Source organism: Maniola hyperantus, chromosome 8 (assembly GCF_902806685.2).
Source record: "Maniola hyperantus chromosome 8, iAphHyp1.2, whole genome shotgun sequence".
Lineage (NCBI taxonomy): Eukaryota > Metazoa > Arthropoda > Insecta > Lepidoptera > Nymphalidae > Maniola > Maniola hyperantus.
The window spans coordinates 7908564-7923221 of NC_048543.1; the positions used below are offsets into that span (position 1 = coordinate 7908564).

At 35.3% G+C, this 14658-nt stretch overlaps 1 protein-coding gene across 6 annotated transcripts in view; it reads right to left on the reverse strand.

The window, feature by feature from the left end:
* Positions 1-1130: 1130 nt before the first annotated feature.
* LOC117984412 (uncharacterized) overlaps positions 1131-14658 on the reverse strand; it is an 84316-nt gene continuing 70788 nt past the window's right edge. For all 6 annotated transcript variants that reach the window (XM_069500446.1, XM_034971033.2, XM_069500444.1 and 3 more), the window contains 4 exons: positions 8906-9039; positions 8212-8403; positions 6493-6709; positions 1131-5922 (listed from right to left, as the gene is read on the reverse strand). In XM_069500446.1, the coding sequence (XP_069356547.1) occupies positions 5786-5922; positions 6493-6709; positions 8212-8403; positions 8906-9039 (680 nt within the window). In that variant the 3' untranslated portion in view covers positions 1131-5785. The remainder of the gene's footprint in view (positions 5923-6492; positions 6710-8211; positions 8404-8905; positions 9040-14658) is intronic.

Here is a 14658-nt window from a genome sequence, read left to right on the forward strand (position 1 = left end):
CAAAATTATTAAAATACTCTCATTTGTTTAATAACTACGGTTTACACAAACAATATTTAAAAAAGGTTCACTTACAAAAAATAACGGGTAATTTTTTAAATTATTCTTCTATTGATATAGGTAAGTATTATAATTATTATTGTAAATGATCATTTTAATTTAATTAATTCGTTGTAACGATAGCTCATATTATTATAGTCATCATTCCACACTCTATATTAAATATTCCATAAAATATATGAATTTTAAATTGTTTACAATAGTTAATAAAATCATAATAGGAAGGAAGGTGGGAAATAAAATTAACCGAGACACCTATAAGTAAACAACAATAATAATATATAAATTAATAAACCTACTCGTAACGGTTCCGTCCACACTTATTTGGTAACCAATGTTTTGTAACCAGCTACGAAATTACATTTATACTTCGTCTTTTTATAACTGGTACTAGTTGGTGGCTAGGTACTATCCAAAAATATTTTATCCGGGTTCTTAACGGAACATAAAATTAATGTCTTGTTGTAACTGGTTACTACTAATTAAAATTTTATTCCGTTACAAACCCGGATAAAATATTCTTGATTAAATAATCAGTTACGAAACGACTAAGTATAAATCTTATTTCGTAGCTGGTTACGAAATATTGGTTACCAACGCGGACGGAACCTTCGTAATTTATAGACTAGATTGTATTTTACCGTATCTAGATATTAACTTTGATTTTCTGGGATAAAAGCCTATGTCTGTTTCCGGAATGCAAGCTTACTCTGAATTCTGAATAGTACCAAGATTTGGTTAAAAGTATATGCTGTACAAAGTTTACGGCTAGACAGACGGACACACGTTCACATTAATAATATTAGTATGGATAAAGAGTTCTTTCTTGTACAATGGTACGGAACTCTTCCTGTGCGAGTCTGACTTGAACTTGACCGACTTTTTAAATATTTTCTGCATTCAAACAAAAAAATTAGCAATTGCTGCGCTCGCGCTCCTGTTTATCGTTATATTTAACAGTCACAAAGGTAAAGTTTCACTAACCAATTACTTACGTCAAGTCGCGCAAAAGTGTTTTCTAATGAAAGGATTTGGTAAACCCCCCCCCCCCCCCCCAATTTCTGGCTACGGCCATGGTACCTATTATTGCATTATGTATCTAATACTCGTTAATAACAGATTAAAAGATTTCCATGTACAAAAAAAAACACTGAATTAAATTGGAATATTATGTAGCACTCCGGAAGTTTAGGTTTATTGAGCTCTCAAATGCATGTATACTACGAGTAGGCATGTCATTGCGAATTCATTTTAACGCATATTTGCAATACTCAATTAAGATAGGTATCTTAAAAGATTACGGTGTGATTGGTCATATCTAATGATAAGCGGTGAGTAGGTAATCATTTTATCAAACTTTTTTGTCCGATTTGGTGTCGAGTATTATAGATATACTAAGTATACATATCCATCTTACTAGTTACTCTTAATATAGGTAATTGCATATGGCACTGAAATGCATATGGTCCTAACTCTATTGTAAGCTGTACATGGCCACCAATTTGTCTGTGAACCACATGTTCCGCCCTACACCTTTTCCATGTAAAAACTTAAAAAATCAAATATGTATTTTTTGTAAGTAAGTAATTCGTTGTCTAAAAAATATTTTTGTAGGAATGTTTAGACGCTAACCATACAGCAGACAGTGTAGATGTAGACCATGTGGGTGGGTAGGTACTGGGTAGGTTTTCATTATTTAAGTATTAGATGGGCAGGTCGCTTGTTTGGGATGCAACTTGTGTAGACACTTTAGCTGCATCCCACATTCAGGCGACCTCCTCTATGGCGGGTGCAGCGGCCATCAGCGCCGAACAGGCCAAGAGGCGCAAATATGAAAACCTCGATGGGAGCTTCGTATTCGTGCCTTATGGTGTGGAGACCTTGGGACCGTGGGGCCCGGGGGCTCGAGCTCTTTTTGAAGAAATTGCGAAAAGAGTCATCGAGTCAACCGGGGACCCGAGAGCTGGCAGCTACCTTGGTCAAAGAATTAGTTTGGCCATCCAAAGGGGTAATGCTGCCAGCATCTTGGGTACAATGCCTCGCTGCGGTGGTCTCGATGAGGTTTTAGATTTAATTTAATTTATTTTAGTTTTAATTTAATGTTGTTATTTTAATTAAACATGATTTCTAGTATTAGGTACCTAACAAGTTTAAATAATAGGTATAAGATGGGTAGGTATAAGTTTGGCCAGTTTCAGTTGAGTTTCTTCTCAGCCAAAATATGTTATTTTTTTTATTAGCTTTCTCTAAATTATGTAGGTACCTACCTAAAATTCCATAAAAAAAATTGGTCTTCATATAGAAAACTAAGCTAGTCGGGGTAGTCGAAATTTCACTAAACAAATGCAAATTAAGCTTGTTTTGTTTTATTGTTTAGTCTTATAACTAAATACAATAAACGAATATTAAAATGTATGTCCGTATATTAAACAATGATAAAACTGTCAAGTGAACAATAACACCATAAGAATAACATCAAAATAAATAATAATTATAGTCTTCATAAAAATCCAGTTAACTATCTACATAATTATAAAATGATTCCCATCAGGAAGGACTATACCTATTATTATTATTAGACTTTGGAATATATTATGCATTTTGGATGTTTGCATTGGTGCAAAATCCAGAGAGCACAGATCTTCTATCAAAATAAGAAAAGGGGCTAGGTTAGGCCATAGTCTACCACGCAGGCCAAGTACATACTGGCAAAATTCACACATCTTTGTGGACATTATTAATTATTATTATTATATTAAATTAGGTATATATAGAAAGGGTCATAATTTTTTTATTGAAATATAACAGGTATTAAATGACGAACAGGTGAACAAAGTACTTTATTTATTTATTCCGAACGTTTTTGGCCCACTGAATACAATCCGAACTCATTTCCAAACAAAGTGGTCTAAAACTGTATTGAAATTAAGTCCAAAGTGTATGATTTTGATCACTGAATACAAAATTGAAATCATTTTGGATCAAACCGGCCTCGTTACTCAGTGCTAAAATTGGGTCCAAAGTTCGTGATTTCGATCAAAACGGAATAATAATTAGGTAAGTATAGTACAGTTTCAGAAACGTTCAGTTTTTTTTTTTACTCCTGTAATATTTTATTTCGTGCAATTACACCGTTTTGTTCGTAGCTCCTCAAATTATCTAAGTACCTGAATAAAAAGAACGTAAATTACGATATTCGGAATATTTAAATACTAAGTTATAAATAATTATTTAAAGATAGAATTAATTTATCTTACACTCTAAATAACCTAGAAAGAATGATATGTATTACTTTGGCGATTTCAATAAAATCTAGGCACGATAATGGTAATTACTTACTTTAAAAAGCAATGTTAATAATTACAGTAGGTACCTACTCATACAATCACACTGTGTAAGTGCTCCTATACGTATTTGATTTAATTTTATTTAGCTAGCCTATCTGCATTGTTTATTTTAATATTAAAAAATTCAATAAGTATGAAAATAAAATATTTAAATTTTTATCGAAGTTTTCTAGAACTTTTTATTATTTTGTTTTCTATGAAAGATTATCATTATAAATTTCGAAAATAAATAACTCTAAAATGGAATAGTTACAGGTACCATTATCTACTTATTGGACTTTAAAGTTTGCCTGTACAAATTAAGTATTATTTATTTATTATGCAAATTAATCATTAGTAGTCCAGTCCATTTAGTACAAAAAATAGGGGCAAAGGTTACATTAATTGGCATAAAGTTTTTGTACGAATGTGTGGAACTCCATTATAAATGAAATGTGAAAGTTCCCATCGATCCGACATTTGCAAAAAAAGATATTCAAGGTCTAAGTTCACAAATATGGGGTTTTTGCGTTTTTAAGTCAAACGGCAAATTTTATCATAAAAATATGTTGGACTATATCGTAAATCCTTGAAACCTTGAATATCTTTTTTTTGGCAATGTCGGATTGGTTGGGACTTTTTACATTTCATTTATAATGGTGTTCCAAACATTCGTTCAAATTTTCAGCTCTATGCGAATTAATGTAACCTTAAAAGTCTAATTTGACTGGACTATAGTTTGTAGCAGTCATATTACAATTAATAGTTTTAGTAGTAAACAAAGTAACATACACCTAAATTTACCTACTATCAAAAAAAAAATGAGCGCGGCGTTTTATGTATCGGCGCAAGTGACATCATTAAATGGGGTTATACATTTGATTACGAAACTCAACGTTAAAATCAATGCGAGTGAAAAAAAACATGGAAAATCAGAATAAGGAGTTTAAAACGAAACTCATTTATTATAAACATTAGATTTTAGGAAAACAAATGAAAAATTTCGTTTAACATTCTCGTTAAAAACTTACCAGATTTGTTTAGTTTTATCTGAAGCGATAATAATTTATGTGCTACAGCACAACGTTTCAGTTTAAAAGACACTTAAAAATCCCAGGGTAATAAAATAAGGATGTTAAATCGATTACGGGTGAAGTTAGTTCCAAATTGCGATTTTGTATGAATCACACGCAGATACAATCATAATAATTAATGCATAAGATAGAGATTCACGCTGGCAATTGGCATGAATATTAACAATCACAATTCCTCAGCCGCAGTACGGCCCGAACACAATGTAGGGTGATCCATTCTTAAGTCTATAGAGCTAATTTCTAATCTAATTTTCAAATGGCATTTTCAGATCTATTTCTCAAAGAAAGCTATCGCCTATCCTCATAATTTATTATAATCATATACCCATATCAATTAATTGATTCCATCTTTGGTAACAAGTATAATATTATCTTGGTCACGTTTTTATCTTTTCACAGAAGTTCTAGTGAACAATGCTGACACTTGCGTAAAGACTTACGAGTTTGCGTGTTTTAGGGATCTGCGTGTTTTTAAATTTTAAAGTTGTGTGCATTCAGAAATTAGTGTAGTTCCAAATTAAGTGTCTTGTGAGTTTCATATTACTTCAACAACATTGATTATATATAATATTATTTATGTCAATGTAAAGTGTGTTCACTAACATAGTGTCGCTACTTAACTTGTGCTTATTACGAAACGAATAAGCGACTCTATGTTAGTGAACAGAGATTACACACCTATTCCTTAAGGAAAATAATAAAAATGCTACTTGGTCTTACTGCTGACTCGACAACAACCAGTTCCCCTCCTTCGAGTTCAAATATCTCCAAAACATTCATATAATCTTTGTGCCATTCATTTACGATGCAGATACCTTACTACCTTACATCACAGATGAAATCGGATGCGGGCAGCGGGCAGGGCCGCGGCGTATAAAAGAAACACTTGAGTTTTTTTTAAATTGCAAAGTAGACTAATTGCAAACAAAATCATTTCAAATGCGGATGCCGAATGGCACCATTACAAAGAACACGACCGTTGCCCGAGCTCCGAACCGACCGCTGCCTGCACCTGCTCTCACCTTACTCTGCAATCGACATCGAATGTCGTTTTCAAAAACGGACGTATAAGAACTCTTCCTAGAGGTAGAGCCGACGTACAGTTACACTGAACTTATATAATAGCTATTAATTCTTTGTAATAAATTGTAGTTATTCGTTAAGGAAGTTAACTAAATATTTATCGTATCTCGCAAAACTCGCTGTCGCCGGTATTGACACGCATTACTTTATAAGACCCCTAGAGATAGTGTAAAGATTTTATTATCACAGCCCCGTTTGATAAAAATATGGCATGACCTGCTATCAAACTATATGCAAATAAATGATTATAAGGTCTAAAATTAAGGGTGATAATGCTATGCTGCCTTTCGATGTGCTCGAGCCTATTGTGGTTATATTGGTCGAAGGCTCCGCGTGGATTGAGGGCCTTATTACGTCCACTGAAAGAAAAAGAATTATTTTTTATATTTTCATCGCCTTTTTCAAAACTAAACATTAATGGCTCAAAGGATTGGATTAGGGGGTTGACAGAAAACCCAGGTCGTGGGTACAAATACCACCCGTTGGATTAAAATAATCGTTGCTACTTTTTTGGAGGTGAAAGGAGAATATTAGTAATTATGCTAAACATGGATGATTAAAATGAATCTTTAAAAAAACCAGCGCAAAATTGTTTCGGGTAGGAAGGTACTTAACATTCTTTACTAATCTAACATAATTAATTTCCCGCGGTAAAACACCATAAATTATAAACGTTGCCCCTATTAATCACGTCAAATTTTAATTAGTGGTAGGTGTTTAACGGCGTAGGTGCGCGAGAAAAATTAAATTGTTGCATTGGTTGCTTGGGCATTTCTTTGTGAAAATCTGTGTGTGAAGTCTGCAAAATCCGCACTTGTCCAGCGTGGTAGACTATGGCTAAACCCTTTTAATTCTGATAAGAGACCCGTGCTCTGTAGTGAGCCGCCGGTGATGGGTTGTTGATCATGATGGTGATGATGAAATCTTACCAATAACAGTATCGTTTCTGACATCGGCGAACTTGTCCTCAATGCTCCTGAATTCAGGTATAGTGCTGACGCAGGTGACTTCTAGCCTGCCCGTGGCGACCAACTGTAGTTCTGATATTGTTACATAGAGTTCACGGCCTCGGTTCGGCCTCCGACTTCTGTGACGGCTGACTCCCTGTACCATGTTAGTTTCTTCTAGATCTGACAATGATTCCGCCTGAAAAAAGCATGTAGGTACGTTATATATGTATTTGTAGTTTAGAATTTCTAGCGGCTAAATTTTTTTTCAACCCCTATGATTTTTATTCGAAATCTATAACATAGTAAAGTGGAATATTTACATTACATACAAAAAAAACTTATCACTTAAAATTTTATATTTACAAAAAAATCACGCCGTCCAAATTATAAAACTACTAGATGATGGCCGCGAATACGGCCGCGTGTATTTAGGTTTTTAAAAATCCCGTGGGAATTTTGTTTTTCCGGGTCTATGCATATCTCCAGGTCTTCAACTATATCCATACAAAAAATCACGACTACGACTAATTCATTAGTTGACTTGTAATACGCGACTCCTTCAGTCGCATATTTTAACAAAGCGTGAAAAATATCATGCCATCCCGCAAGAACCGTTTATTTTCCTGGGATAGAAAGTAGCTTATGGTACTCTCTAAGAAATCTAAATCGCTGACAAAATCGCAGGCTTACTAGGTACATATTCTGCATTTCTGTTGTATGTATACCTACAACTGAAAATGTATGAAAATATTTCTCTGCAATATTGATTAGATTTAGAACGCATTTGTTTATGAATTTATTTCATTCATTGTAAAATACCTGTAGGTACAACCCGTATAAGTACATGTAGCTTTGGCTTATACTCATACAGGTATAGGTACCCTTATTAAATGGGTTATTTGCATAAAAGTAATTACGTTGGACCTTGAGGTTGGTAAAATCATATTTGTTTTTAACTAGAAAATACAGGTGTAAAATGACTCAGTAATTTCATTATAATTTTGCATATTATTATTTCATTCACACATGTTGTGATTTGTGATATAATTTAAGATACCTACCTCCAAACCCAATTTCAGGCTAAACTAGTTTGTCCCAGCGTGTCAGGAATCAGGATATACCTAGATACTAATTTAGCCTAAGACAATTTACCTAGTTCAGCCTGAATATTTTAAGCTTAACTATGGTTTTAGGCCGAATGAATGTAAGTGAGGTTTGGATTACTCTTCCACGATATGTGTTTCCCACTAACTACAACCCGGGTATCTTTAAAACAAGAGTAAATAGGCATCTTCTAGGTAAACGCGTCCCATCTTAGGCCGCATCATCACTTTCCATCAGGTGTGATTGCGGTCAAGCGTTTGCCTATAATGAATTTAAAAAAGAAAATGACAAAAAAATCTTGGAACGAAAATAACTACGAACTATAATAAATAATTAATACGAAAATGTGTCTGTCTGAGCTTTTCAGGGCCCGTCCGTTTTACCAACTTCAATGAAATTTCGTATAGACTACAGAGATAGCTTGCATTCCAGAGACGGACATAGACTTAGGAACATCCAAGAATGGACTAGGATAGCTAATTTATCACAATTTTTTCACACCTATCTATTATGACGACCTGACTATTAACCGCCAATAGATAGGAAGAAGATAATAAATCATAGTACCTACCTAGATATTTATTTTAAACGAACCTGGTAGAATGGTTCCTTGAGCATGCACCCAGGTGGTCTAGTGGCGACGTGTGAGACATGAGTGAGGGCGAGGACGGGGGTGTCGGTGCTGTGGTAGGACTCCTGCTCCAGGACTCGCTGTAGACCTCTCCGCCCGTTACGCTCACTCATGGGCACGCGAAACTTATGTGAATGCGCTACCAGTTCATCCATCTGTAAGGATTAAGACTATCTGTAAGGGTCTGGCTGGTGGGAGGCTATGGCCGTAGCTACGTAGCTAGTTAACACCCTACCGGAAAAGCGGTGCCAACAAGCGATTTAGCGTTCCGGTACGATGCCGTGTAGACACCGGTAAGGAGTAGGCATGTGTTTAATAAAAACTGTCATACCGCTTCCAAGTTAGGTCGATTTCATCCTAAACTGCATCGTCACTTATCACCAGGTGAGATCGCAGTCAAGGGACTCCTTGACTGCGGTCTCACCTGGTAGAACCGGTGGTACCATGCAGGTGGTATTTTACCAAAGAGTACCTAGTATGCAATAAGTTTAAGAATAGGTAGATAAGTATAGCCCGAGACATGATCTTACTCGTAATTACGAAGCACTTAGGTAGGTACCTGTTTTGCGTTTTTGCATTTAAATTGTACAATCTTAATGAAATGTCGTTTATCTGCCCGCATACGAAAGTAATATTGAAAAAAGGGTTCGAGATTACCTTTTTCCCATTTATAAACCATGTGATGTGCGGGGCCGGTAGCGCAGGCGCGGTCGTGCAGTTGGCTTTCAACGTTTCGCCGAAACTTAGATAGCGAGTGGGGAAGTCGATACGCGGGTGATGTTTTTGCGGGTCTGCAAAGAGAATTTAAAACGAGTTAGCTTTATGACTTGTTTTATCAGTTGCGAAAGGGTCAACTATAGTTTGATGGTTGATCTTGATTCAATATTGAACTGTTGAAAAAATTGAAATAATACTCTTATTTTTGCTAACAACTTCAATTCGTTTTAGTCTAGAAACGTCTCGTGACATCCACAATTGGATTTACTTATGTGGGTGAGAAGGGTTATCCTGGTGTGTAGCGAATTTTATTGCTCCCAGAGGAGGGTCTACCTCGGCAGACGCCGCTAGCTTGGGTTGCGTGGATGATTTCGGTCCCCTAGCCCAGGTGATGCGTGGGCGTCAGTGGGCAAGAGTCCGATATAACCTCCGTGCCTCCCCGAGCACGGTGGTATCCATGACAGATTTTCCCATGAAATAAAGGGGTTATTAATTATTATTGCGCCTACTAAACCAAGGACCGAAAACTACTTGTTTCTAAGATGTGGTCCAAGATTTTTTTGAAACTACATAGTTGACTAGTTATAGAAAACAATTAATTCTAAAATTAATCCTTTCTGATCTTTAGTTCATGTGAGCGTTCTGAGGGTTTTGTCCACGATGGTAACCAATGTTTCGTAACCAGCTACGAAATAAGATTTATGCCAATTACGAAAATCAAGAATTTTTTATCTGGGTTCGTAACGGAAAAAGATTAAAACTACGTCGTTTCGTAACTGGTTAGGTACTAACCAAGAATATTTTATCCGGGTTCGTAACGGAATATAAGATTAATGTCTTTTAGTAACTGGTCAGTACGTTCGTAACCAGCTACGAAATAATCGTAGCTGGTTACGAAACACCAGTTACCAACCGAACCGTTCTGAGTTTGTATTGTAAACAAAAAACCGGTCAAATTTGAGTCAAATCCGCTCCGTAGTTCGTACCGTGCCAAATTTCATGATTCTAGGTTAACGGGAAGTACCTTATAGGTTTTGAGTCCCTTGATAGTTCTTGACAGTCTTGACAGACAGACAGAACGACAGCGAAATGATCCTATAAAGATTTCTTTTGCTCTCTGGAGATACGGATCCCTAAAATCTCTTATATTCAGCAGAATCAATGAAAAAGAAAGTTTTGTTTGTATCGGATAACCTGATTCTTGAATGCGTCACCGCTTGCAAACAGAGGGTAGATAAATAAAAAAAGGGTTGATGCGGCCTTCTTTTCCGCAAAGATAGTGCCAATAAGCTTTATAGAGATCTGTGCCCTGTTTATCAAACATTACAAGTCTACAAGCTCACAAGTTACAAGTTACCAGAACTTTTTTACGGACTCTTGTAAATTATGTTTATCAAATAATTTCACAAGACTTGTAGGATTTTACAAGACTTGTAGACTTGTAGAACTTGCATTTTTAATTTATAACACTTTATTTTTGCTAAATTGCAAAATAATTTTTCAACCGTAATAAATGTCGATAAAATAGAAATTACTGTACCATAACTAGTCAAGTTATTGTTAAAAATAAAACTTTTTTTCAAATAATTTAATTTTGTGTTAAATAACCTATGTATTTGTAAAACCTATTGCTTCTTATTTTATTTACTTACTTGCCTACCTACTATTATTTATTCTATTTGGGTACACCAACAGCAAATATACAAAGAGCTTAAATTGGGTATTTTCCTACTATTTAATTTGATAAATATTATTACTTAATTACAAATTAGGATAAAAATAATGACGTGCGCTGAATAAGATATTAAAATTCAACAAAGATTTACAAAGTTACAGGCATTTTAATTTTGGAATGGGAGGGTCTTCTATCCCTTTCTCGCAACACGAAAATTTGTATGAAACCGCACGAAGATACTATTATATCGCTATCTCCGTCTAATCAGAAATATTTAAATGCTTATAACTTTTTTGTTATTTGATCGATTTAATTAGTTTTTACAGTTTACGTCATATAATAATAATAATATGAATTAAGTCGTATAATAATATGAATTAAGGTTAGAAATTTAGCCATCTTTTATGCACGACATAAAATTAGGAAAAAATAGATAGTCAATTGACTTTAAAAGCTTTCTTGAAGAAAAATAGCATGGCAGGAAATTATTGGCGGGAAATTATTCCCGCCATGTTTGGATTCATTGATTCTGTCACTTTTAGAACTACACAGCGAAAAATGTCTAAATTTGATTCCAAACTCACAATTCTTCAATTAATTCGTGACAAAAAAGATGTTTTGTTTGGTGCATTTTCGGATAAACTGTCTCGAGACCAAAAAATTGCTGAGTGGAAAGACGTACTATTGAAGTGTCAGTCGCTTGGACTCGTATCTGCAGATAAAGATTACTCATACATACGAGATACATTTTGGTCCAATTTAAAAAGAACAACATTGGTAAGTTTAGTAAAATTACACCTTTTAATTATTTGATAGTTATTTTACCTATTTACTAATACAATATCATAATACAATGGCATGATGCTTTACAATAATTATTTATTAACTCATTAGCTCAAACTATACTTAGTTATATTGTTTTTCGGTACATCAACAACAAGTACACAAAGAGCTTAAATCCAATCCATACTAATATTATAAATGCGAAAGTATGTCTGTCTGTCCGTCTGTCTGTCTGTCTGTCTGTCTGCTAGCTTTTCACGGCCCATCCGTTCAACCGATTCTGATGAAATTTGGTACAGAGATAGCTTGCATCCCGGGGAAGGACACAGGCTACTTTTCATCCCCGAAAATCAAAGAGTTCCCACGGGATTTTTAAAAACCTAAATCCACGCGAACGAAGTCGTGGGCATCATCTAGTTAAAAATAATACATAGTCATGTACGAAGTACGAAGTTGCGGATGTATCTAGTTTATTATGATATAAAGAACGGTTATATTAACTTATTTTGTTTGTCTATTCTCAACAGGCTAAAAAAGATAATGCACATAAAACTGGTACTGGTGGCGGAAAAAATAGTAAATTTACCCCGATAGATGATCTTGTATTGGAAATCATAGGCAAAAATTCTCCTATAACTAGTGGAATAGGTGTAAAAGAACCGACGAATTTGGAAGAAATCGATAAAAATGATAACAGTGATCAAAGTGCAAATGCGACAGTTACTGATATATCCCCAGCAGGCCCGGCACCAAAAACAAATCAGAGCATCTCTACTAATGTTATGGAAAACGATAAAAAGGTGAAAATAGTCCGCAAAGGATCAAGCACACATACCCAAGTCTCTGATGAGGAGTCAAAAAAGAGAAGAAAACTAGACCTACAGATAGAATATTTGGAGTTAAAAAAATATAAATTAAAACTTGAAGCATTGGAACTAGAACGAAAACTAAAAATTCCGGCCTCACAATATACTGCAGAAATAAATTTACGGAATCCAGTTTATGAAACAGAAAGTCAGAATGCTATGAATCAAATTTTATTAATTACAAAAGATAACATAGTATTGAATGAAGACGGAAGTGAAGGCTGTCTATTTTAATTCAATTTCACTTTTTCTAAATTTAAATTTAAATGTTTTGTTATAATTTAAGTAATTTAGCTGTAAATTGATTGTTACAAAAAAATGTAATAAATAAACTTAAGTCCTAAAATAATTAATTATTCTTTCAAGACTGTTTCTTGCTTCAATGTCGTCTGTATGTTCTTCTGATTCATTTTGGCAATCACATTCGTTTTCACTGTTTATATCTTCAACACTTTCATCTCCTTCGTCTCTTGCAAAATTACAGATAGTAACACAGCAGTTAAAAACTTCACATGCAAATCGTGGTTGTAACCGCAAATAATTTAAACATGGAAATTTTTCCTTCAATATGCCAATAGCATTTTCAATCAGTCGTCGAGTTGATTTATGAGCCTGAAGAAAACGGACATTGGCTTCATCATCGTTTCTTACTAGAGGAGTTATGAGCCAATCCTTCAGGGGGTATGCAGAGTCCCCAAGAAGGATACCATTAGGAAAAGGTCTCGAGCCATTTTCAAATTGAGCATATAAATGGCTATTTCTTAAGACTCTACTATCATGGGTACTCCCGGGCCAATTAGCGTAAGAATAGTAAAATCTTCTATCTGGGCCGCATACGACTAAACAATTAATAGAATGATTTCCGTGGCGATCCACGAAAGCTTCTTCATATTGATGAGGAGCATCTATTTTAATCAAAGTTCCATCTAGACACCCGCAAACCAGTGGCATTCCTTTTATAGCAAAGAATTTCTGTACCACATCCTGCATATTTTCTGGCCACTTAACATATTCCTTAAACATTACATCATTCACAGCTGCAACAACACCGTGGATAGCATTACACACACTGCCTTTAGTAACGCCGTGCATATCAGAAACAGCATGGTACTGTGATCCTGTCCCCATCCAGTGTAAAGCAATTTGCAATTGCAATTTTGTTGACAGCGCTTTATTTCTGTTCGTATTTCTTTGTAAATGACCTCCCAACATATTAATTAAAAGTTCCATTTTGTAAGCGGAAAGTCTAAATCTTTCATTGAACTCATACGTCATTTCCATAGGGTTATAATCTATTCTCTGCCTATATGTCCTGGGTTGAACGATTCTGACTTCTTCATCCTCACTGGAATCACTTGACCACATTTTTCACTAAGATATTCCCGAAAAATATGAAAACAAACAAAAATCTAACGTTTATCTACAACTTGTAAATAAATTAAGAGTCGACAGACGCTCTCCAACTTTTTCGTTACAAGTTACAAGCTACAAGTTACAAAGGCATTTTTGATGAACAAAACCACAAATACAAGTGTGAAAAACACTTGTATTACAAGTGATATTACTCGTAGCTTGTAGTTTACAAGTGTAGTTTTGATAAACGCATTCTTGTAAAAATGCAAAAATTTACAAGAGAAACGCTTGTAATACAAGACTTGTAACGTTTGATAAACAGGGCACTGGCAGTAAATTTTGTTACAACTTGTTAAGGAAACCGTAAACTTCTTTGTATATTATGTCTGTGGATAATTCGATAAATAAGAGTGAAATTGGATAGGATGCAACTCATTTATATAGATACCTAATAAGACCTTGATAAGTATAATAAATATCTAAAGAGATAAGTGTTACATATACAGTATTTGTTACTATTATTAGACTCAATCCCGTAATCAATAATACCTAATTTAAATTTTAAAAAATAGGTATAGTCCGCGATAGGTTGAGATGGCAATCGGGGTATAGGCGGGGGAACGCCCCGCACACCCGCACGTCACCCGCGCTCACCCGCACCGGGTTGGCGCAGGAGCTGTGCGGGTGGGGTACCAGCCAGGTAACCTCCCCGAGTGCCTGAGTGTTGCGTGTCCCTTCCGGGGGAAGAGCAGCGCTTGGGCCGGTGTACCCTGGTAACATGGTTAACAGTTTCTCTTCATGGGATATTGTTAGCCATGGCTAATTGACCTGGCAGGGAGGGGGTGTTGTCCGCGCGTCCCTCTGAGTGAGCAAAGGGCGCAGTAGACGCACCTCCTGAAACGTATCTTCTGAAACCCGAAGCATTTGCCCACATAGATTTTCCCAGTAACGTTATGTTTGAATAGCTTGAGATAACGCCATACACACAAGCAAATTCAACATAGCATTATCGTTTG